The following is a 25,414-nucleotide window of genomic DNA, read 5'->3' as shown; positions in this document are numbered from 1 at the left end:
ACACAACATTCATTGGCACTATATCCAATCTGGCCTGCATCACCCTCTCTCCCACTTTACCCAAGGTCAACCCTTTCAACCCTCACCCCAATAGTGCACCCTCCTCCCAGCTTTTCCAAGTCAACTCTCATGCCCTAGTCAAGCCACCCATTCCTCATCAGATTGATGGCCATATGTACGTTCTCTCTTGTTGGAAATAGTCGTTGCCTGATACATGTTGCAAATGTCACTTAACAGTTTCCATGTTTTCTGATTCAGGTGGATAGACTTCTTCAGTATGAGTGTCGCAATTCTTCAGCAAATATCACCCACTTATAAACCTATGACAGAGGGAACACGATTGATCCCACAACACTACCATTAAAGGACGAGGCACTTGTTGTGCAGTGGTAGTGTACTAAGTTTGAGCCAGGAGGCCTAGGTTGAAGTCCCACCTGCTCCAGGGAAGAGCTGAGCAGGTCGATTAAAAATATCAACAGAGAACTCCTGCAGCGATATCCTGGGACTGAGATGATTGACCTGCAATAATCATCTTTGTGCTGGGTACATCTCCAACCAATTGAAGGATATTTCCCTATCTACCCAGGCACTCCCAGTGGTTTCAATTTTATTAGGGCTCCTTGCTGTCACACCACATAAAAAAGCTTACTCTCAGCTCATTTATGGGGTTCAGCTTAATGTTTGGATGAAGAGTGCAACGAGGAGTGGAGCTGAATGGCCCTGGCAGAATCTAACTGAGCAATGGTAAGTTGTGCCTAACAATCCTCGATGGCAGTGTTAACAATAATTTTCATAATTTTACTCATGACTGACTGCAGAATCAGAGGGTGGTCTTTTGTTGGACTGGATTTGAAGACAGGAATGTTAGCAGTGCAGCTGTACTGGAACACCTTGGAGAATGTCACATCTAGGATCTGGAGCACTAGTTTGAAGTACTACAGCCAAATGTAGTCAGGGCCCATAATGTTTGCTGTATCTCTCAGATTTAAAATTGGTCATTGAATATTACAGCTTTGAAGAAGCTCTTTAGCTCATTGTATTTGCATCAAGCAGATATCTAACCTAATTCCACTTCTTAACATTTGGTCTTTTTGTTTTGTATACTATAGCATTTCTAGTACTCATCCATGTACTAAAATGTTGTAATGGTTCCTGCCTCTCGCACCCCTTTAAGCCAAGAGTTTCAGATACCCTCCACCCTCTGGGTGAAAACATCTGTCAATTCCCCTCTAAACCTCTTGCCCCTTACCTTAAATATACGATCCTTCTGGTTGGGGGGGGGGGGGGGGGAGAGAAAGAGATAATTATACCCAATGCTGTCTACAATCTTCATAATTTTGTGGTCCTCTGCACCAAGGAAAACAACCCTAGCCTATGTAGCCACTCTTCATAACTGAAAGGTCCAGACTAGTCAACATCCTGGTGAATCACCTCTGCATTCTCTCCAGTGCAATCACATCCTTCCTTTAGTGTGATCAAAATTGTACACAGTATTCTAGTTGTGGCCTAATTAACATTCTTTATAACTCCATCATAATCTCCCAGTTCTTGTATTCAATGCCTTGACAAAAAGGCAATAGTCTCAGATGACACTTTAGCCACTCTAACTGCCTAACCTGATACAATCAAGGATCTATTCACATATACACCAAGTACCTTTAATTCTCTGTACAACTAAGGGTCCTACCATTCATCATCTACTCCACTGCCCTGTTAATCCTCACAAAATGCAGTACATCACACTTTTCTTGATTATATTCCATTGCTTCGCCCCATCTGGCCAGCCTGTCTGTAGCTTTCTTACAGAATTAAATTTGCATCAGTTGCCATCTGCAGAACAGTACACTATACCTCTACCAGACTGTGTGTAGAAATGTTTCATAACTTGACTCTTGAAGCTTCTAACTTTCAAAAAAAAAAATTACACCCTAATCCTAGGCTTCTCAACCATAATGAATAGTTTCCCTTCCTACAGTATTTATTCCACTTATTATGAAAACTATAATCAAATTCGCCCCTAACTTTTTAAATGCCGAGTTGATCCATTGTTTGTGCAATGTCTCAAATTAACCCTTAGTTTTAAGGTATCACACGGTTATGCCTGTGTTACACTTACAAGGTCAATACATCCTTCCAAAGATGCAGTCCCCAGAACTCAGACAAGGGAGAAGTTGAGAAGGTGAGTCTTTCATGGTAACCTCAGCTGGTGCAGGAATTGAACCCACATAACTGGTATCACTGCCATTCAGCCAACTGAGATAAATGACTCCCTGTATTGTATTACAAGGAATTTAAAAAGGTTGTTTGAGCATTGAGGGAGATAAACAAATCCAGTTATAAATTTAAACCAAGGAGTATAGCAGTAAATACTATTTATTTCAGAATTATAGCTGAAGTGTGTGGAAAAAGGCACCATGAAACTATACAAATACAATATCAAATCCTTCTTAATGGATTTAAGTTCTCAAATGTACAACATTCTTCTCAGTTCAGCAAGTTTCCATAAAATTACATCAAGATAACAATATTTAAAGTTCAAACTGTGAAATAAACTATTTGCATGTGAAATATTTTGGTGTCCATTTGTAACAGATATGACATTGCATGGGGAAGGAGGGTGGGGGAGGGGTGGTTGTGTCAGTGGTACATTTCCAAATCAATAAGTCCCATGCCAAGGGCAGTAGTGTTGTAACTATCTTTTTTTAAATACAACTTTCTAGTCATACTTTAAGACTAGAACTGTATATTTAATGTGAAAAAATTGCTGTTAGACCAACTGCATCTTCGACAATGACATTTGTACATTAAATACCAGTCACAGAAAATGCTTCACTATTGTCTTCATCACCAATATAATCTTACAAATCTTTTGAATTTAAATCAAAGACAATACTGACTCAATCTTATTCCCTTTATCATTTCACTACAGATTGTGACAAACCTAGTTTACTGTATTAAGTCTCTTACAATAAACTATTAAATTATATTCAAAGAGGATACAAACAAAATTTGATGGCAAAAGATAAGCTTAATTTTAACAAGTCACAATTATATTTTTACGAAATTCTGTTCTACTCCACAGTAATAAAACGTAGCAAAACATGTTCATTAAATCTTGTCCTTTCCAGCAATACGCTTCACTGGTCGATCAATTTGTGCCTCCTGCGCATAATTTCTAAAAACTCAGATGATTTCTCAGTGGCTTCCTAAAATCAAAGAAAAAGTTTCAAAGTAATCACCCTTCATTAATGACTGTTTCCTTCATCAAACGATTCTACTCCAGAGTCACAGCCAGCAGCGTTGAGTTTTTCTTGCCGGCGTTTCATGATCTCCTCCAGTTCAGAGGTCCCACGTTTATCCTGAAATTAAATAATATACAATTTCAGAATCATGGATATGTTATTGACAGTCTGGAGTGGGGTGGGGGCTTCAGAGGTGAGGTGGTTACAGCAAAGAGCAGGGGACAACCTGAAAGTTCAACTCAAGTGGACTGAATTTAATAACTCATTTATACTTCTGTTTAAATGCCCCTTTGTACATGCATTAGCTTCTTTCCCATATAAATTGAACTTACACTTTTTTTTGCATTTTAAATTAATAAGTGATTTAATTTAGGATTACCAAATCATATTTAGACTATTTTCTCAACAGTTCCCAATTTATTTCAACGTGAACTAGATTTTTCCAGCCAGATTTATTGGACCATACATTTTTCTTATGTCATCCCCAGGTTTATAATGGCTACACAATTAGCAAATTTCACCCAGTCTTCCTGCTGACTGATCAGATAACATTTTGAACTTATGTGCATTAGATACTGTACACACCAGTGCAAGACTGTAACTCTTGCTAATTGAAGAACTAACTCAAAGTGGTGGTACAGGTGGACAATGGGACTGAAAAAAAATTACAATTTTTATTTAAATGGATGCAACCATGTTCAAACCAAAAGAACCAACTTGCTATAACCACCTGACCTTTTCAGGCCTTAGCTCCCATTTCCACAAAGTCAATTCATGATGATCAGAGTGCCATCTACTGGTTCTGGATTTAATAGCCAAATGTTATGCATCACTTATCAAAGAAGTGGGGTAAATAATTGGCCAAAGAAAAAAGGACTTCCTTTGACTCATTGAGTGGGCACAGATGTTACCAGCATTTACTGCCTACTCCTACTCAATAGATTAGGCCATCTCAGACAGTAACTATATACCAACTACATGACAGTCTGCATTAGGACAGACCAAGGATAGACTGCTTGGAGGGACACTAAACAATGTGCATTTTTAATGACAATCCAGTAGGTCTGTGGTCACTATTATTGCTTCTTAGTCCAGATTTGACTAGAAAACTTGAGTTCAAATTCCAATCAGTCTAATAATGTAACCAACATGCTTACACACAAGCACTGCCCTCCACTAATTAACAAGCATATTACAAAGCAAAAATCTCACATCAAGGCCAGTAGTGTTCGACTCCTGTGCCCAGACTTCTGCGTTTGAGCATAGTCTTCACCAGGAATGACTTGACATATGCAATCCAGAAATGCATGACCTCCCAAATCAAAAAATAGACCCTTTTCCCTGGTAGAATAACTCAAGATTTCAAATCAAGGCAGCAACTTTGTAGCTCAAGGCTAACACTCAGCCTGAATGGAAAATATTAACCTCAATTACCTCTTTGCTTAAACCAAGATGACCATCGTAAACTTCCCTAGATTGTGAATAACTGCAGTGTGGATGCCTACTCTGCACTGGACTTTTAAGAAATTAGCATAGACAAAGGGGTGGTTCTTAGTAATTTGGCATATTTAAGAGTCAAGTAGACAAATCTTCAGGACTGGATAAATGCATTCCAGGCTGTTGAGTGAGGCAAAAGAGGCACTGCCAATAATTTTCAATTCCTCTCTGGGCACAGGTGAGGTCCTGGAGAATTGGAGAAGGGATTGTAGGATAAAACAAGAAACTACAGGCCAGTGACGGGGAAACAACTGGGAAACAATTTTGATCTGCTCTTGGGATTAATCAAAACCACAATTGGCATGGCTTTAAGGAGAAATTCTGTTTAAACAAACTGAATGTTTTGAAGACATGATCAGATGCGTAGATGAGGGCAATACATTCAATGCAATTTACTCAGACTTCAGCAGGGCATGGGAGACTGATACCAAAGATAAGAGCCTTGGGATCCAAGGAAATTTGGTTAATCAGATATAGATTTGGCTGAGTGGCAAGAATCAGAGGGTTGTTTTCATGACTGGAAGCCAGGTGTCCAACAGTGCCCCATTGGGATCAGTATTGGGACCCTTGAAGTTTGTGGTGATTTAGGATGTAAGTGGGTTTGATCAGCAGATTCACAGATAATACAAAAATTGGTGCGGTAGTAAAAAACGAGGAGGATAGCCTTTGTTGGGCAGGTCAGATGAGCTGATTAATGGCAATTGGAATTCAATCCAGATAAGTGTGAGCAATGCACTTGGGCAGGACAAACAAGAGAAGGGAATACATAATGAAGAACAGTACCCAGGTAAACACTGAGGATCAGTGGGGCCTTAGCATGCAAGCCCCCAGTCCCTTTACAAGGCAGCATGTTGACTCAGTGATTAGCACTGCTGCCTCATAACACCAGGGACCTGGGCTTGATTCCAGTCTCAGGCAACTGTCTGTGTGGAGTTTGCACATTCTCCCAGAGTCTGTGTGGGGTTCTTCCACAGCCCAAAGATGTGCAGGTTAGGTGGATTACCCACAGTGTTCAGGGGTGAATAGATTAGGTGCATTAGTCGGGGGAAATATAGGATAATTGGGTAGGGGAATGGGTTCTGAAAAGTAACCCATCCAGAAGGTCTGTGTGGACTTGCTGGGCCAAATGGCCTGTTTCCACACTATAGGGATTCTATGAATTCTATAGCTGGACAGATGGATAAAGTAGTTAAGACGACATATGGGATACTTGCCTTTATTAGCCAAAGCACAGAATAAGGAGGCTATGCTGGAACTCTATGAAATGTTGGTTAGGTCTCAGCTAGAGTATTGTTTACAGTTTTAGAAACTACTTTACAGGAGGGATGCGATTGCACTGGAGACAGTGCAGAGGAGTTTTACCAGGATATTGGGCTGTAGAGTTTTAGTTCTAAAGCGATCAGATAGACTGGGGCTGTTTTCCTTGAAGCAGAGGAGACTGAGGGGGGGGGAAGCATGATTGAGAAGTAAAGAATGAGATACGTAGATGGAATGGTCAAAAAGAAATGCTTTCCCTTGGTGAAGGATCAGGAGGCAGAGATTTAAAGTAAGCAGGAGGCTTCGAGGAATTTTGTTTTCACTGCCTGGAAAGAAGTTAGAGGCAGAAGCCCTCATAACAGTTTAGTATATGATGCACACTTCCAAGCCTAAGACACACAAGGCTTTGGGCCAAGTCCTGGAAAATGAAATTAGAATAGTTAGGTGGTTGCTTTTAACTGGCACAGAATTGACTGGTCAAATGGCCTTTCTCTATGCTGTAGATCTCCACAACACCCTTCAATCTCTTCAATTCTACGAACAAGAGATTCAGGCTGTTCTTGAATGTGGCCAAATAAAACTCAGATCAACCCAGACCTAGACAGTCAAATATTCCACCTCACCATATTTGCTATAGGAGACACTCCAGAAGATGTGCAACACTTCATTTATCCTGGCAGCCACATCTTTCAAAATGCCTTGAGGCTAGGAGAATCAGCCCACATCAGCTGCACCAGCATGGCCTTCAACAAACCACAACAGCATCTCCGATAGGTAAGCAAAAGTCCGAGTGTACAAAGATGATGTCATCACCACATTCCTGTACTGTAGTGGGAAATGTAATGAAGGACTGTGAAACCAGAATCTGGTCAATAGGATTTTGTTTTAAATAGTGAAGCAGTCTCTTATAATATATAGTGTATAAACCATGTCAATTACTCCATTATCAATATATAATTTGCTTTTCATTAAACCATAATTATTTTTTGCCCAAGGTTGTTGAGCAGGTTGTTGAGATGGAGTATTTCCCTATCTACTTCCAAAATCAAAGGTATGTGGGACAGTTCAGAAGATTTCTTGCCAAAAAAAAAACAAAAAGTAAGATCCATTTCCACACCAACATAATAAAATTTTGACCATGTTGCGAAGTGCAAGGAAAAGCAATATATTTTAGTGAGCAAATCAGTTTGAGTGAGACTGAATGAAGTGCCAATGGTGGAAAGGGGAAGAGAAAAGTGCAGTTTATTTGCTCTCAATGCAGCACCTTCAGTAAAAATGAATATCCTAATGGCATTCATAGAAAAGAGAACATTAAAGGAAATTCTTTTCATGGGGAGGGTGGGGGATTAATACGAAGCACAAACATGTGAATACATAGCTATGGCAGTCAATATTCTTTGAGCACTGACTCTTTTGTTTATGGCCAAGAACCATTAAGATACATTTCGCAAATGTATCACATTGCAAATATTTATTTAATCGTATTTATTAATATTTTTAAAAAGTAATTTCAACTGTGATAGATATACAACAGCAATGCTCAAAGGGTATCAAGGATTCCTTTTTGTTGATCAAGCAAGGCTGCATTTTAAAGCAAACATACAAACCACACAAATCATAAAAGCTAGCAGAGATAAAGGTTAGATTACACTTGAAACAAGATGCACATAGTAAAATTAGGAATTATTCCTTCATTATAAAGGCAATGTTGAAATTTACTTCAGGGATCAGGTAACTACTTAATTTTTAAAATCAATCCAGCCTATAATGGATCAGAAAAAGGATGCCAGAGAACTGCTAATTTAAGTAAGAAAATTAAGTATTATCTTACGGTTACTTATACTTGAATAGCAAGAGATAGTCAGGACCCATGGAGTCAGCAGAGCACCTGTAAGTAGGAAGACAGCAAGAAACCACAAAACAAGCCCACAAAAAACCCAGCCAAAGAAAGAAAAGAAAGCTTTTAAGCGGTTCACCTAAAGCACAATGAGCAGAAATATTTCTTAAAGTCAAATGTAAAACACGTAAATTATTCATGAATTCAATAAGTTAGAAACAAATACAATCTCAATGTTAAGTTCCAAAACTTTCAGTACCTCAGTCCTTAAAATATCTTTTGTGGCTCTTCTCTGGTCTTCATGGTCAAAAAAAAGTTTTATTTCCTTTAATTTCCAGACTGCTCTTAATCCTTCAGATAACCTTGCTCACATATTTTTAAATTTAACCCAGAGTCCAAACATCCATCTCCTTTCTCCGTCAAAGATTATTACATACCACTTATCTACTTTGTTTTTCATTCCCATCACCATTCAGCATAGAACAAGGTGGTGGATTACGATAAGACAAGGATTCATAACAAAATACTGAATTTTTCTTCAAAAATGTTACTTACAACTCATTGTCCTGGAATCTATTATTTGACACATCAAAAAAAGTCCAGATCAAAATGGCTAATCAAAATGTCTGAAAAGGAATTTGGTGAAACAGCATGGCTCATCACATACAGCATATAAAAATAAACAGATTTAATTATCGACTTTAGATCAGGAATTCTATGATAGGGTTTTGTTCACTAGACTTCAGTACTTGCATCACATTGTATTGTAGCAATCTTGAACACCAATAATCAATATATGGGAAACTCAACACCCAGACCTGTCCTTCCTGCTATTTGACATTATTTTTCCAATACCAAAACAAATCTCAAGTCTCCATCGTATATGTTCCAGTGAGGCCAATGTCAACAAGAAAGCTTTGGGGATATAAAAAAGGATTCCCTAGCACTGTTGTCAACAGGGCCCTCGACCAGGTCTGATTCACTCCTGCACTTCCAGCCTCCCCCTCCCCCCAAGTTGCAACTGTGCCTTGTCCTTACCTACCATCCCATCAGCATCCACATCCAGAGGATCAGCAGCTGCCATTTCTGCCACCTCCACCCTGTTCCCTGGCCAACATCTGTCTCAGTCTTGCTACAGTGCTCCAGCACAAGCTCCAGACTCAGTGTTAAAATCAGTAGTTTTAGGACCTGAACTCCCTTATGTCCTAGCCCCCACCACATGCACCAGGCCTTGTTACCACAGTCTGCTCATACACATTACCTATAGTTAGCCACTAACGGTCTGTTAACAGTTATTCACCCTCCCAGCCAGATTAATAACTCTTTTGTCAGTCTGAGAATATGTATCAGGTATGAGCAGGTAGGGAAAGAGTTAGGTTTTGAGTTTTATTAAACAAGGGGTTCAGCTGAGCAGGACTCAGATCAGATAAGAACTTGCAGTTAACAATGTGGTGCTGGAGGCAAGGGTCATGGTTAACAAGGTGAAAAGTATTCATTATGTGAAGCCAGTTATCTGTTGTGTAAGAGCAGATGGCTTCATCTCTGCTATTAACAGTCACCCAATTAATATGTATGTTGCCGTATTTGGATGCTCCTCCCTGTAAAACAACTATATAATTCATTAAGCAACTGCTATTCCAGAGAAGACCATGAACTTATGTCTCTGTGCACAAAGCCGATCATTCTCTCTCCCTCGAGGGCATGGAATAAAGATGAAGGAGTATCTCAATGTGTCTCTGAGCGTTTTGCTTCAACTCGGGGGGAGAAGCGGGACGACATGTCCAACTGTACTTCTCTCTCTCTTTCCTGATGCTTGACATCTCTTATTCCTGTACAGTTTAACTGTTGAGAAAGTGAGGACTGCAGATGCTGGAGATCAGAGCTGAAAAATGTGTTGCTGGAAAAGCGCAGCAGGTCAGGCAGCATCCAAGGAGCAGGAGAATCGACATTTCGGGCATAAGCCCTTCTTCAGGAATGAGGAGGGTGTGCCAAGCAGGCTAAGATAAAAGGTAGGGAGGAGGGACTTGGGGGAGGGGCAGGTGAGGGTGATAGGCCAGAGAGGTCAGGAAGAAGATTGCAGGTCAAGAAGGCGGTGCTGAGTCCAAGGGCTGGGACTGAGATAAGGTGGGGGGAGGGGAAATGAGGAAGCTGAAGAAATCTGCATTCATCCCTTATGGTTGGAGGGTTCCTAGGCAGAAGAGGAGGCGCTCTTCCTCCAGGCGTCGTGTTGCCATGGTCTGGCGATGGAGGCGGCCAAGGACATGCATGTCCTTGGCGGAGTGGGAGGGGGAGTTAAAGTGTTCAGCCACAGGCTAGTTGGGTTGGTTGGTGCAGGTGTCCCAGAGGTGTTCTCTGAAACGTTCCGCAAGTAGGCGGCCTGTCTCCCCAATGTAGAGGCGGCCACATCGGGTGCAACTGATGCAGTAAATGGTGTATGTGGAGGTGCAGGTGAATTTGTGACTGATATGGAAGGATTCTTTGGGGCCTTGGAGGGAAGTGAGGGGGGAAGTGAGGGTGCAAGTTTTGCATTTCTTGCGGTTGCAGGGGAAGGTGCCGGGAGTGGAGGTTGGGTTGGTGGGGGGTGTGGACCTGACGAGGGAGTCGCGGAGGGAGTGGTCTTTCCGGAACGTTGATAGGGGAGGGGAGGGAAATATATCCTTGGTGGTGGGGTCTGTTTGGAGTTGGCGGAAATGACACAATTTCCCCTCAGACGTGGTTGACAATGCTCTCCACCGCATCTCCTCCACTTCCCGCTCCTCTGCCCTTGAACTCTGCCCCTCCAATCGCCACCAGGACAGAACCCCACTGGTCCTCACCTACCAACCCACCAACCTCCAAATTCATCGTATCATCCTTCGTCATTTCCGCCACCTCCAAGGATATATTTCCCTCCCCTATCAGCGTTCTGGAAAGACCACTCCCTCCGCGACTCCTCGTCAGGTCCACACCCCCCACCAACCCAACCTCCACTCCCGGCACCTTCCCCTGCAACCGCAAGAAATGCAAAACTTGCGCCCACATTTCCCCCCTCACTTCCCTCCAAGGCCCCAAGGAATCCTTTCATATCTGTCACAAATTCACCTGCACCTCCACACACATCATATACTGCATCCGCTTCACCCGATGTGGCCTCCTCTACATTGGGGAGACAGGCTGCCTTCTTGCGGAACGTTTCAGAGAACACCTTTGGGTCACCCGCACCAACCAACCCAACCGTCCCGTGGCTGAACACTTTAACTCCCCCTCCCACTCCGCCAAGGACATACAGGTCCTTGGCCTCCTCCATCTCTAGACCATGGCAACACGACGCCTGAAGGAAGAGTGCCTCATCTTCCGCCTAGGAACCCTCCAACCACAAGGGATGAATGCAGATTTCTCCAGCTTCCTCATTTCCCCTCCCCCCACCTTATCTCAGTCCCAACCCTCGGACTCAGCACCGCCTTCTTGACCTGCAATCTTCTTCCCGACCTCTCCGCCCCCACCCCCCCTCCGGCCTATCACCCTCACCTTAATCTCCTTCCACCTATCGCATTCCCAACGCCCCTCCCCCAAGTCCCTCCTCCCTACCTTTTACCTTAGCCTGCTTGGCACACCCTCCTCATTCCTGAAGAAGGGCTTATGCCCAAAATGTCGATTCTCCTGCTCCTTGGATGCTAACTGACCTGCTGCGCTTTTCCAGCAACACATGTTTCAGCTCTTATCTCCAGCATTTGCAGTCCTCACTTTCTCAACAGTTAAACTGTACAGGAATAAGAGATGTCAAAAATCAGAGATTTTTCATCCCCACCTGTCTTGTGCAGAACTAGATGTGAACCCTTCGAAATATGCACAAAACCAAACTCAGCTGGCTTCAAGTATCAATCAAGTCAATAAAACAAATTTAGGTCCAGTTTGGGGGTCTAAAAAAAATGCATTTTTTTTTAGATTACATTACAGTGTGGAAACAGGCCCTGCGGCCCAACAAGTCCACACCGACCCGCCGAAGCGCAACCCACCCATACCCCTACATTTACCCCTTTCCTAACAGTACGGGCAATTTAGCATGGCCAATTCACCTGACCTGCACATCTTTGGACTGTGGGAGGAAACCGGAGCACCCAGAGGAAACCCACGCAGACATGGGGAGAATGTGCAAACTCCACACAGTCAGTCGCCTGAGGCTGACCTCACCATTTGTGTTGGCCTAGATATGATCACTGAACTTAGTCATGTTAAGAGTTTAATAAAGTATTAAATTATACCTCCAATGTAGCCTTCTGCACTGTAACCTGACTGTAAACCCGAACACCATCTTCAGGACAAACGGTCTTCAGTTCATCTTTGTTTAAAGAGAAGAGTTGTGCTCCTGAGAGTACTCCCAAACTATTCACAGTACTGTAACACAAGAAACTGATTAAGAACATGCTGCTTCTGAAACAGATTTTTTTTTTTTAAATTTCAAAATATACTTTATTCATAGAAATAAATCTTTGGTACTTGTACAATTTGTCATGTCGTTCATAAATATATACATTGCATGTCGTAAAGAACATGTACAAGACCTGCCCAAGACAGGGGGGTCCCCACTTACGCACAGATGGCTGGAGGTGGCAATGCGAGCCATGGACTCCCAAAGACCAATAACGTCCACCTAGACAGCAGGGAAACAGAGTCTAGTGGCACCCAGAAAGAAGAACAGGCTGGAGTAGAGGAGGCGGCAGCCAGCGGAGAGACACAGCAGCTGATCCTAGCTCTAGCTGGGCAGATGGAAGCAATGGAGGAGGAGGTAATCGAGCAGGCAGAGGAGTGGATACCTGTTAAAAACAGGAAGAGAAAATCCAGCCAGGCCCCCAAAGCCTCCCAGCAAAGGGGGAAAAGTTAGCTGCACGAGGGAGGGACGGACAGCTCTTCGGATGGGGAAGACGGGCGCAAAGAACGTCATCACCACCAGAAGAAGAGACAGAGCAACGTAGATAAAGAGGGCGGCATTTCCTCCCAACCAGGAAACAACAGACCCCCTGAAGTCCACCCTCCACCCAGTGAGAACCAGGGGGTACCCACTGTCCCACAACTACAGGTAACTGAGAGCTGTGATCCTCTGACAGTCCCATTGTTAGACACAGAACTGGATGGTGCGGACCCTTGCCTTGGCTCAATTACTCCAGAGCGGGTAAATGACCCCAGTGAGGAGCTGGATAGCTACCTCAGCCCAGCGAAGGTCCAGCAGTTCGTGCTCACCATGGGGATGCAGACAGCTACCCCAGAGACAGGACAGTCAAATGGACAATGGTAACCCCATAAACTGGGGGTTAAGGAAGTTTCCTTTGCTATCATATAACAGGGCACCCACTCAGTAGGTGGGTTCCGCTGAAGCCACGGCTAAATAATAAGAGACTGGATGGTTAATAAAGGGAACTGTAAATAGGATAACTGCTTCTGAAACAGATACTTTGTTTAATAGTAAGAGTAATCAGAAGAGCCTGCATTCTCAAAACAGTTATAGAACAGACCAAGTCATGGCTTCATCTGTTGGTTCAGGGTGAATGCAAAAGACCCAACTATAGCATTTAAAACAAAAATGGTGCAATCTTGCTGACGTTCTGGCCAACAATATACCCTTTGACGAAAGATTAATCTGTTAATTATATCAACTGCTAGGTATCCTTGCTATGCACAACTAGTTGCTACATTTGCCCACAAAACTGCACTTCAGAAATACTTCATTATTTGTGGCACACATTGAAACATCCACTGAATGATCTGTAAGTACAGAGTAATAAGTTCTTGAAAACTATATGTACAGATAAAATATTAATAGAGTAATCTCTATACTTGAAAGGTAAATTCGATTATACACTAGGATTGTTTCAAACCTAGACAAATTCTTCAGCTCTCAGGTTTTTCCTTGCCTACAGGAACTATTACATTCAAAAGGTCAAAATTAGTAATTACCATTGACTCAAAATTACACTGTAGTCTGTAATAGGACTAATTCTGAAGAGTTTATACACATGAACTAAAGAATGTTCACAATGGGGAGCATCTCTGGTTCAATAATCACTATTTAGATTATGAATGAAGAGGAGCAAGGAACAATCGGGAGTAAAAATTGTTTCACTGGAGGCAAGTTAATTTCAGAGAATTGAAGAATGGTATTGGCCCAAGTAAATGTGTCAAACTCTGCCAGCCAAAGTTGTAATGGGAATCAGGCAGCCTCATCTACATTTCCCAGGGTGAAGAATAGTGAGAAAATAGAGCTCTCTAGATGTCAAAGGAACTACAGAGTAAGGCAAACAGGAAAAGTATCATTTGGATAATGGAAGATTCATATTGAAACCAAGTGAAAATAGATGTTAAGAGACAGAAAAAAAAATTCCTTTTTATTGCCGTTGCCAAAGCTTTTCCATTGGCATACTGACTGTAAAAAGGTTTGTCACAGAAGCAGAAAGGCTGTTAATAGAACAAGAGTAGAAATAGATCAGTGCAAGCAGAAAACATAGTTGAAGAGTTAAACAAGTATCTTGAAAGTGCTTATCATGAGAACTTTGTCCTTGCTGCAGTAAGCAATTTGTTGGAATACTGTATAACAAAAGTAGATAGAGGAATCACAAGAAATGCTGGTGTCCAAGTGGATAAATTACTCTACCTGGAAGGCATGCATTTTTTGTTGCTGAGGAGAGTAAAGGCAGAAATTTTGGAAGTGGTCACAATCTTCCAATCCTCTTTTGATACACTGTGGTGGTAGAAGACTGAAGGACTGCAGTACAGCACAAAACACTTCAAGTAGCAAGTCAGTGTTTAGTCAAATAAGGCTAGAAACCATAATCAATAAGAACAAGAACAGGCTGTTTGCGCCTTCAAACTGGCTCCACTATTCAATAGGTTCATGGCTGATCCAGCATTCCTCATATCCAAAGCACATCTGTTAGAAAACTTTTATTGTCTTTTCGTCTCAAAATCAGTTACTATGTAATGAATTAGTCTGTCAACTTAATCCAAGTCATTTCCTTGATCTCTACATATTTAGCGCAACTTACAGTACTGAAACAGAGGCTTGTAATTGGCAAGTAGCAAAGCTTCTTCAATTACTAGAGACACAATTATCATTTCTGTTACCATCCCTTTCACCACCATTGGCTAATAAAATTGAAGCAATCTAACATGTGATACTTGATCAAAAGGCTTTTGAAAGTCCACATACACACCAGCAGCATTCTCTTCCGCTCAAAGTGAAAGATGATTTGCCCCAAACAAACCTGTCACAGCTGGTTCTCATTTATAATACTATACTTGTCCAACTGGCCACTAATTGGTTTCTGAATTGTTATTTCTAAAGGCTACCTCACAACAAAGTTAAAAGCTTATAAATTGCTCCTCTGATACCATCTCCATATTTAAAGAAAATTGCAATACTGTAGTCAGTACTTCAATTTCTCATGGATTTTCTTCAACAACTACAAATTCACCCCATCCAGATCAGTTTCCTAATCAACTTTAGTTACTCATGACATCAAAAAAAAATTCATCTGTTTCATGGAGCGATTGATTTTTCAATAGTAATCCCTAGTTCTAGATTTTTCTATTTGAGGAAACATCCTCACAATATTTCCCATCAATGCTGCTTAAAATTTTATATGATTCAAGTTGTCTCTTACTCTCCAAAGATCAAGAGGATACAAGGCTAGCCTAGCCATCTGTTGGTCATATGACAACCTACCTATTCCAGGTATTGATCCAGTAACACCCCATCTGAACCATCTCCAATATATTTACATCCTGTCAGGTTGTACGTTTGCTCGCTGAGCTGGTAGATTTGTTGTCAGAAGTTGTTACCATGCTAGGTTACATCATCAATGAGCCTCCAATGAAGCACTGGTGTTCTGTCCCACTTGCTATTTATGTGTCTTTGTCTGTTGTGGTGGGTGATATCGCTCCCGGTTCTGTTTGAGAGGTTGGTAAATGGGTTCCAAATCAATATGTTTGTTAATTGACTTCCAGTTTGAATACCAGGCATCTACAAATTCCAGTGTGTGTCTTTGTTTAATCTGCCCCAGTCGATCTGGTGTGCCTCTTTGTGTGTATGCATACTAGTGACAGTTGGTATGTCTTTCGGTGGCTAGTTGATCACTAGTATACATAGACAGATGAACAGGGACACCAGTTTGACTGACAAAAAAATCCATCCTTGGACAGGCTAAACAAATATACGCAACCAGAAACCTCGACCCCAGACCCATAGTCTCACTTCCTGGTACACCGACATACAGACTAGCAAAGGAACTACAACACAAACTGAAACACCTAGTAGAAGACTCAAGCCACTGTATCCACTCCACCCAGGAATTCCTAAAACATCAAAGACACCAAGGTAGAGGACGACGAGCACATGGTTTCCTTCGAGATGACGGCCCTATTCACATCAATAAACATCAACTCAGCCAAAGAAACAGTGGCCTTACTGCTAGACGAACCAAGGACACAAACACCTGACAGCACCAACTCCATCAGCAAGGGCAGCATCCTCAAACTAGTAAACCTGTGCCTCTCAACCCACTTCAACAGCAAGATCTACAAACAAATCAACAGGACTTGTGTGGGATCACCAATATCAGGACTCTTTGCAGAAGCAGTTATGTAGAGGTTAGAATGAATAGCCTTTCCCATGATCCAGCCCAAGCTTTGGGTCCTCTATGTGGATAAGACCTTTGGTGATCACAAAACGCAACAAATTAGAAGAAACCCATAAACAAAAACAACATTCTTACTGGTGTAAAGTTCACCAAAGAGGAAGAGGAAGAGAACAACAGACACCCATCCGAGACATCACAGTAGAACGAAAACCCACTGCAGAGCTGCAGGCCAGCATCTACAGGAACACGACACACACTGACCAGATATTCAACAGGAGCAAACATCCCAACACCCACAAACTGAGCTACATCAGGACATTATTTATATGAGCCACAACACAATAGAACTCGAACTACGAAAAGCTGAGGAAAACCACTTATACAATGTATTCAGGAACAACGGGTACCCAATAAGCACAGTCTGCCGATTCCTATACAACAGACCTAAACAGGAGGAGGACACATGCCCTGAGACTCTAGTCACCCTGCCAAACAAAGACATCTCGGAGATGCCGACCAGACATCAAGGTAGCCCACAAATCTACCACCACACAAACAGCTCCTGATCAATTTAAAGGACCCCATACCAACAATCAGCAGAATGATAGTCATATCCAAAATACCCTGCAAGGACTGCAACTAATATTACATTGGACAGACGGGCAGGTAACTAGCCACCAGGATACATAAGCACCAATTAGCCATCAAAAGACATGACCAACTATCACTAGTATCTATACACACAAAGAGGAACATCAGTTCGACTGGGACAGGCTAAACAAAGACATGCATGAGAATTCCTCGAGGCCTGGCATTCAAACCGGAACTCAAACATCAATTACCAAGACACAAATAGTATGTGGAACAGAACACCATTGCTTCAACGGAGGCTCACCGATGATGTTACCGAGCATGGTGATGAAATGTCCGAGAACACAACTACCAGCTCAGTGAGCAAACCTACTAGCTGATCCACAACCTGAGCTACAAATCTTCCCCAAAGTTGCATATTTACGCCCTTCCTTAAGTGAGGTGACCAACACTGCACAGCACTTCAGATGTGGTCTCAGCAGTCCCTTGGATAACTGAAGCATCATCTCCCTACTTTGCTATTCAATTCCCCTCATGATAAATGATAACATTCTATTAGCTTTCCTAATTATTTGCTGTATCTCCACTTCCAACTTCCATCTGAATACAATTAACATCTAAACAAAGTGCAATTAAACTCCTCTTCTTACAAGGGGCTCTTGTTGCAAAGGGTCCTTCCGCTAGGCCAAAACGTGCAATTTGAGCTCACCATGAAAATGTCATAAATGTCTTAGCAAGTTGATCAAGAATGGGGGGGGGGGGGGGGGGGGGGGGCTGGAGAAAAAAAGAGAAGAGGGCTTAGGAAAAAAAAAATGTCTTCCAGCTTGATAAACTCCAATGCAGAAAATTCATTAGTACTCCAACTGGTTCACTCTGGACCAACTGGCTCACTCAGTTAGCTAGATAGCTAGTGCGTAGATAAAATTCATTACAACTGCATAGTGCTCAATACATGTCCTGGTTGAAGTAGATTCAAGGTCTACCTTTTTGTTTACAATAGATGGCACAAAGATTCAATTTTCCTTTGTGATTATTGGCTGATAAATGGATGTGCCTTCAAGTACAAAAGACAGGACAACCTCAGCAAAGTCTTCTGCTTGTACCAACTGGTGACTGTTTGGTCCCTAATCAGGCCCACCCATTCATTTGGCAACCCTTTCACTATTATAATGATAATAGTAGATCTTTGTACTAAAACTCAGTTTGTTGAAATGCTTTACCAAATGTGAACTAACCAACGCAATTTACTCAAAGAATATTTCACCATTCAAATATAGATGAGAATGAACACAGAAGCACTTAATATACATACAAGTTAACTAGCTCATCAGTTGTTTCAGGAGTTGGATCTCTGATTACCTTGGTATTCCAGTTTGATTTTTATAGATACTCACACAGCATTAAATCCTTTAGACCGTAACCATTCTGCTACTTCTTCTGGAGATGAATCAAAGGAAATGCCAATGGTGGAACTGTTGCTTCGTAATACTTGAAATTTCTTCTGCGCACCACTACGTCCGATTGTAAGTCGATGTGCCAACTCATCTTGCACTTCTTCCATATGAGATTTCCGCCCTATGGTGAGAAATTAAATTAGATTACCTACAGGGTGGAAACAGGCCCTCCGGCCCAACAAGACCACACCGACGCTCCGAAGAGAAAACCACCCGCCTATATTTACCCTTGACTAATCCACCTAACACTACGGGCAATTTAGCATGGCCAATTCACCCAACTTGCGCATATTTGGACTGTGGGAGGAAACCGGAGCACCCAGAGGAAACCAACGCAGACACAGGGAAAACGTGCAAACTCCACACAGACAGTTGCCCCAGGTGGGAATTGAACCCGGGTCTCTGACGCTGTGAGGCAGCAGTGCTAACCACTGAGCCACCGTGCTGTACCTAAGAAATTGAGCCTGACATGATTTGAACACAACCTTCTGATCTGGAGTCAGATGTGCTACTGCTGCGCCACAAGCTCACACCTAAATAATTTTAAAGTAGAATGGATAAAGTTCTGCAGTCTTTTAGAAGCAATGCGTTTGCAAATATTTTTTGAAAATGCCACCTCCAAAAATTTGCAACACAAAACATTTTTAATTTCAATATTTCAAAATAATTGCTTTGAAACCATCAATCTTGCACAAATTTCAGTGAGCACGAGGGTACAGCTTTTTAGCCCTCTCCTGGAAATGTGGATAACAGGTATAATTCAGTATCATCTCTCAGCTAAGAAAAAAACAAAACTACTGCTTTTTTCAGCAGTAAAAAAGTCACAAGATCTGAAAACCAGTAGAAAATCACAGTGATGAAAATACAGTACTACAAAGGTGTTACTTATGCATCTGTTGTCAGAAAGCAAAACGGGGTTTCTTCTTCCATGCTTACCTTTTCAAGGGCAACTAGAAGTTGGCAGCCAGCAAGACCCACATTACATAATTTAAAAAAATAGCATCAGAGAAACTACAACATTAAAATAAGCCATTCCAAACAAATCACACTAATTAATTAATCCTATCAGCTTACCCTTCCATACCAATGCCACAACAAGTTGACCAGAAATGATTTCCAAGGATGTTGCCAGAATTGGAAGGTTTGAGCAGTAGGGAGAGGCTGAATAGACTGGGGCTCTTTCCTGGTGCGTCAGAGGCTGAGTGGTGACCTTATAGAGGTTTATAAAATCATGAGGGGCGTGAATAGGATAGATAGACAAGGTCTTTTCCCTGGGTTGGGGGGGCAAAACTAGAGGGCATAGGTTTAAGGTGAGAGGGCAAAGATGTAAGTGACGTAAGGGTAACTTCTTCACAGAGGGTGATGCAGGTATTGAATGAGCTGCCACTTGTTGGAGGCGGCTGGTACAATTACAGCATTTAAAAGGCATCTAGATGGGTATGTGAATAGGAAGGGTTTTGAGTGACATGGGCCAAATTGGACTAGATTAATTAAGGATATCTAGTTGGCATGGACGAGTTGGACTGAAAAATCTGTTTCTGTGCTGCTTATCTCTATGACTCTAAATAGTTTCCTTCTATTTTTCTTTCTCACACACTTATCTAGCTTTTCCTTAAATGCACCAATGCCATTTGTCTTCCAAATTCGACATGCAAAACTTTTTGGCTAAAGAAGTTTCTCCTCAATGTAGTTGACTCATAACTGCCCTCTGAATTAGCCTTGCAAATCAGTTAAGGACAATTAGGGAAGGACAATAAACATTGACTTTGCTGCAACACAAATATCTCATGTACTAAAGACAGAGACAGTTTAAGGCTAATTTAATAATAATTGCGTGAACTTAAAACATACCGCAGACCTAAAACAGACTTGATTTTAAACTTTAATTCAGAGTATTAAAGTAATAACCAGAGCTTTAAACATCAACCAAAAGGGTGCAAATTACAATGTACCTTCAAAATTGTCTTAAAATAATCCAATTAAACAGTGGCATAGGAAAGTAAACATTAAATGTCTTGAAGCAAAATTACCAGTCTGTTCTATTTTCATGTGCTGAGATTTTTGATCTTGAAGTGATATTTGATATTTTAATTAATAAAAATGTTTCTAAAATAAATTTAATCATATGGGTTGATCTAAAGCAAGTTGAGGAGCTTGTGACCAACTGATTCACCATGGAGCATTGTCACAATGGACTAGAAGACGGTGTTTGTTTTTGATCGATCATGTTGCAAATTGCATTGACACGCATTGAGAAATTTAAAAATTGCATTTTTGCAAATTTTATGTCATTAACCCGTTCAGAAGTTCTGATTGTGCAATGAGAACTTGTTCAACTAAATAATAACGGAACTGAACTTTTCTCAACTTACGGTTGACTAACGTGTGTACATCTCTCTGACCGTCCTTTTGTGCACCAGAGCTCTCAATTGAACTGCTACTGTTCTGACGGCTAACACTCCTAGAAGATCCTTTAACTATACCACCTGTAAATGAAGATGTAGGGGAAGCCGAGATCTGTGCTGGTGGTGGTGAAGGAGCAGGTGGTATTGGTCCGGAAGATCTTGCAATGACATCCATCTTCTGTTTCTGCAGATGAGAAGGATGCTTAAAATTACTTGAGCCAAAAGTGAAAAGATTTAGCAAACAGTAACAGGCAATCTAAATCTGTAGTGAGAAACTTCTTGGATTGTAGGGTAACAAATAATCTATTATTTTTGTTGCCAATTTCATCATCACAGTACCATGCTTTCTGCAGTAATTATTTCATCACTTTACATGAATTTAGATAGGTGATTGCCTATTTTGCTTCAACATGCTTGGATGCAGCATTCAAGATTTAAAATATAAAAAAACTCACTCCCTCTGTCCCAAGTATTTCCTATTGGTTGGAGACAACAGATACAGTGGATTAACTAAAATTCTCAGTCACAACGTGCATGTATAAAGTAAACTAACATACTGGTGGAATCTCCCAGGATACTTCACAGAATCATATGCTAACAAAAAACAAAATGACAATCTAGCCCCCTAGAATAAGATCAGATGACGAAATGCTTGCTTTAAAAAAAAGTAAGTCTTCAAATAGATGTAGCAAGGAAAAAAAACTATTTTGAATGAAAATTGAAACTGGACATATTTTGAAGCAAGCTTCAAGCAGTTTTAACTGAACACTGCTGTATCAGCAATGTTTGAGAGTCAAAATTGAAAAAATTAAATTTTTAAACTATTAAAATCTAATCGGCAAATTACAGGGTGTGTGTTGGGAAGACGACAAGAGAATATGCCAACCAAGTTGCAACTATTTCCAATCAGCACAATTTCCTACATTGTGTTAAAAGTGCACAGAGTTTACACCTTGCTTAATAAGCACACTGTAAGCATTATACATGTAGTCACACAATAACATACATTTTAATGAGGGTACACATTTCCAGACATCGTTAATACCCTGAATGAATGGGGTCCATAACAGGAACATTATGCCAGCTGCCAGATGTTACAATATGGTAAATATGATTGGGTGAGAGCATGGAAGTGAGAGAATGCTTGTGTGCCTTTGGTTACGGAGGTGAATTGAGGCTATGTATCCTATGCACTTCCAACATTTGAGGTTGGTAAAACTCATGATTATTGGACAAGTCGCTGTACTCAAGGAGTAAGCTTGCATCGAGAGTTTCCTTTTCATACTTTATTCACTAATGCAGTTAACTAACAGCTTAGCAAACCACATTAAAAATACATTTACACATCTGCAGTCACAAGCAAAAAGAGTTTGTAACAAGGGGAAGGATTAAAATGAATACTTGGCTATTAAAATTCAAGTACAACAATACTTGCTATAACTTTCTATACATAAATATTCAAACAAACTGGAAGTCTATTCTTCACAGAAATATAATTCTTGCATGTCATGAACATAAGCAGAAGTGACAAAATACCTCAGACAGTTCTCCCAGTAATTGCTGTCAGTAGATGATTGAAGCCAATGTAAAGCAAAAAATGAAACAAAGGCATGAAATGAAGCTAAATGCGCAAACATAATACTGAGAAATGTTTCTGGTTCACATATCAGCAGTGATGGAGGGGCAACTTCAAACATTTCCATCCCAAAAACAACTACAGATACTCGAAATCTGAAACACAAAGTGATCGAGAAACTCAGTTGGTCTGCCAGCATCTACAGAGAGCAGTATCAACAATTTGAGTCCAGTGATCGTTCATCTGGGTCTCCCTCTCCACCTGGCTCAGTCTTGCTGAGTTTCTCCAGCACTTCCTGAAATGTTCCCACTTTACATCCTCCCAAAAAGCACACCAAACAGATACAAAACCGCATCATTGTCATTAAATTTTTTATCTAGAACCTAATTGTATGTCTGTTCAGCACTACATAGTTGCATTTAGACATTGCAGACTACTTGTAATTCACAAATTGGCACCACTGATTACAGTAGGACATAGTTAATACATCTGAATGATTGAGAAGAATTTAATTCAAACCACTAGTTGACTTCTTTTTAAACCATGGTTAGTTATTGAGTATAGTATCTGAGAGAAAACAAAAGATGCCGTTTTCTAGACATGACTTCCATGAATACTATCAGCTGGTCTTAGGTACAGCAAAAGAGAAGATTTTTTTTTCAAACATTAACTCTGGCTGTCAAACTTCATCATTCCTGATGAAGAGCTTATGCTGAAAATGTCAACTCTCCTGCTCCTCGACCAGCTGTGCTTTTCCAGCACCATACTTTTTGACTAGCCCACTTGCAGCCCTGTTATTAAAGCTACATTTAATAGGTCCAGACCTGATACCAATGACATCTGACTCGAAACTCAACAGAAAAGTCTGCAAGTCATTAATAAAACAGCCCAGGTATTACCTCAGACAATAATAGATGGAGATGTTATGATCCGCCTATTCTCAACTGTTTCTGGCCACAGCCCCTCCAGGAGCACTTCTCAGGTTGCAGTGCCCCCTTTCAAATGGGGATACAACACGAACAGAAACAAAATAATTTCACATTTTTCAGTCTGTGACCCCCTTCGACTGTGCCAGGGTCCCTAAGGGGGTCATATGGTCCCCATTAAAATGGCTGGATAGACCAGTAGGCACACGTTGTCAGGCACTTAAGATTTATACTGTGAATTAAGCACTTAAATTGCTCCGAATCTAAATTTAAAGTTCAATTATCCACCTAAGCTGCACTATACATTCTAAATTAATTATCAGTGTTATTCCTGGCCATTGCCATGATTGAAAGAACATTTTGCATCTAACTTTTAAAAATTTTAATTTCAAAACTGTCTTTAAAAAGTGTGAAAGTTTGAGCAGAAATCCAGTACATCATACTACACTCAACTATACATCAAAAGGGGCTTAACCAATTGTTGTGCCTTTTTCAGAGGGACTCTACTAGTTATAATGCCAAAACAAGATTTTAAAAGCTTGTTAAATTTGAAAGCAATCACATTGTAATGTGGATCATGCATACAAGACATTTTATCCACAACAAAAAAATTGCTAATTAACAAGGGATGTCACTCTAAATGCAACTTAAATGCTCAACATTAATATTGTTTCAACTTCAGAATAAAATTACTGAAACTGCATTAATGACAGCAGCATACTACAGATGCCTAAAATTAAAGTGCAAGTTTTGCAAATTAGACTTCCAATACCCTTGGCCTGACTTCCTATAGGAGTTAGCCATTATCTTGCTTTTCAATTTCTTTTGGTCTTTCTGTATCCACTTTCATCAATCTTCAGTTCCATCGACAAACAGGCGACTTATTCAAAGTTCAAGTCTCTGCCAGTCAACATGGTTACAAAACAGATTTACAGTGCTCATCTATAAAACCTTGCCTCTTTCTCCAAGTGGATCCTAGGATCTGGAATCCAGCATTAGAAATTGTGAACAAAATAACATAGGCCTATCTTTTGATAGCATGGAATACTGGAGTACGTTTTAGCATCTTCACGAGTACTTACTCAAATCAAATTAAGTAAAAGGTAGTAATTCGGGCAAAGTGAAACCATATTATTTGCTAAGGAAATCAGGCCAAATGTTATTAGTAAGTGTAACTTGCAGTGCTTCTATAAAATGCTTGGAGCAATATAGGACAAAAGTACCAGATAAAATATATTTAGGTTTGGGTAATCAGACTCCAAATAGGGCAAACCATGCCCCTACCTTGAATAATTCAAATTCCTTCTTTGGCATCAAGAGCTGCCAAAACAGTAGACAAAAAAAATTAATTGGATTATTAGTGCTGCTGAAATATATGAAAAGAATATAGCTACAAAATGCATACCTGAATGGCCTGACTGTAAAGGCCTTCAGGCACCCCTTCACCAAGCTCACGAGGGTCTCTCATTACATCCAGTATGTTATTTGGCACATATCCTGACACTCCACTATGGTTTTTCACTTTCCACCATTGCTTTCGATCATCCAGGATCTGTAGCAACGTATCATCATCACAATATATTCAACAAAACTTACATCAAAATAGCACCATAATCAAATCACGCTCTGTTTAATATGTAGGATATGAAGTATGCCTCAATGAACTGTGGAGCTATATTTGCAACTTTTAAAATAATAAGAAAAATACTGCAGAGCAGGAAACCTGAAAATGAAAACAAAAAGCAATGAGAAACTCAGCTGATCTGGCAGCATCTGTGGAGATAAGAATCACACAGCAACTGAAATTTTAAACATTTTTCTCTCCTCCGATCATGCCAGCCAGACCTGCTGAGTTTCACAAGCACTTGATGTTCTTACTCATGCAACTTTTTAGCTCTATGTAACAAACTACAAAATGGGTTTCTTTCATTTAAGGCTGAAGAGTTAAATTTATGGGAAAGAATGAAAACAAAGTCACGCCAAGGAAATCTATCTCTGTGCTACTAATTCTTATAGGAAC

The 25,414-nt window shown here is 40.7% G+C and overlaps 1 protein-coding gene across 4 annotated transcripts in view; it reads right to left on the bottom strand.

Annotated features, from left to right (window-relative positions):
- Positions 1-2,357: 2,357 nt before the first annotated feature.
- eps8a (epidermal growth factor receptor pathway substrate 8a) overlaps positions 2,358-25,414 on the bottom strand; it is a 171,379-nt gene continuing 148,322 nt past the window's right edge. For 2 of the 4 annotated variants that reach the window (XM_043713537.1, XM_043713534.1), the window contains exons 16-22: positions 24,800-24,946; positions 24,679-24,714; positions 22,429-22,452; positions 20,860-21,076; positions 18,428-18,608; positions 12,075-12,207; positions 2,358-3,359 (exon numbers count right to left, since the gene is read on the bottom strand). In XM_043713537.1, the coding sequence (XP_043569472.1) occupies positions 3,246-3,359; positions 12,075-12,207; positions 18,428-18,608; positions 20,860-21,076; positions 22,429-22,452; positions 24,679-24,714; positions 24,800-24,946 (852 nt within the window). In that variant the 3' untranslated portion in view covers positions 2,358-3,245. The remainder of the gene's footprint in view (positions 3,360-12,074; positions 12,208-18,427; positions 18,609-20,859; positions 21,077-22,428; positions 22,453-24,678; positions 24,715-24,799; positions 24,947-25,414) is intronic. The other 2 variants (XM_043713535.1, XM_043713536.1) reach the window with 2 other exon arrangements.

This window comes from Chiloscyllium plagiosum, chromosome 23 (assembly GCF_004010195.1).
Source record: "Chiloscyllium plagiosum isolate BGI_BamShark_2017 chromosome 23, ASM401019v2, whole genome shotgun sequence".
NCBI classification, from domain to species: Eukaryota; Metazoa; Chordata; class Chondrichthyes; order Orectolobiformes; family Hemiscylliidae; genus Chiloscyllium; species Chiloscyllium plagiosum.
Note: the sequence above shows the minus strand (reverse complement) of the source record. Positions and strands in the feature narration are given on the sequence as shown.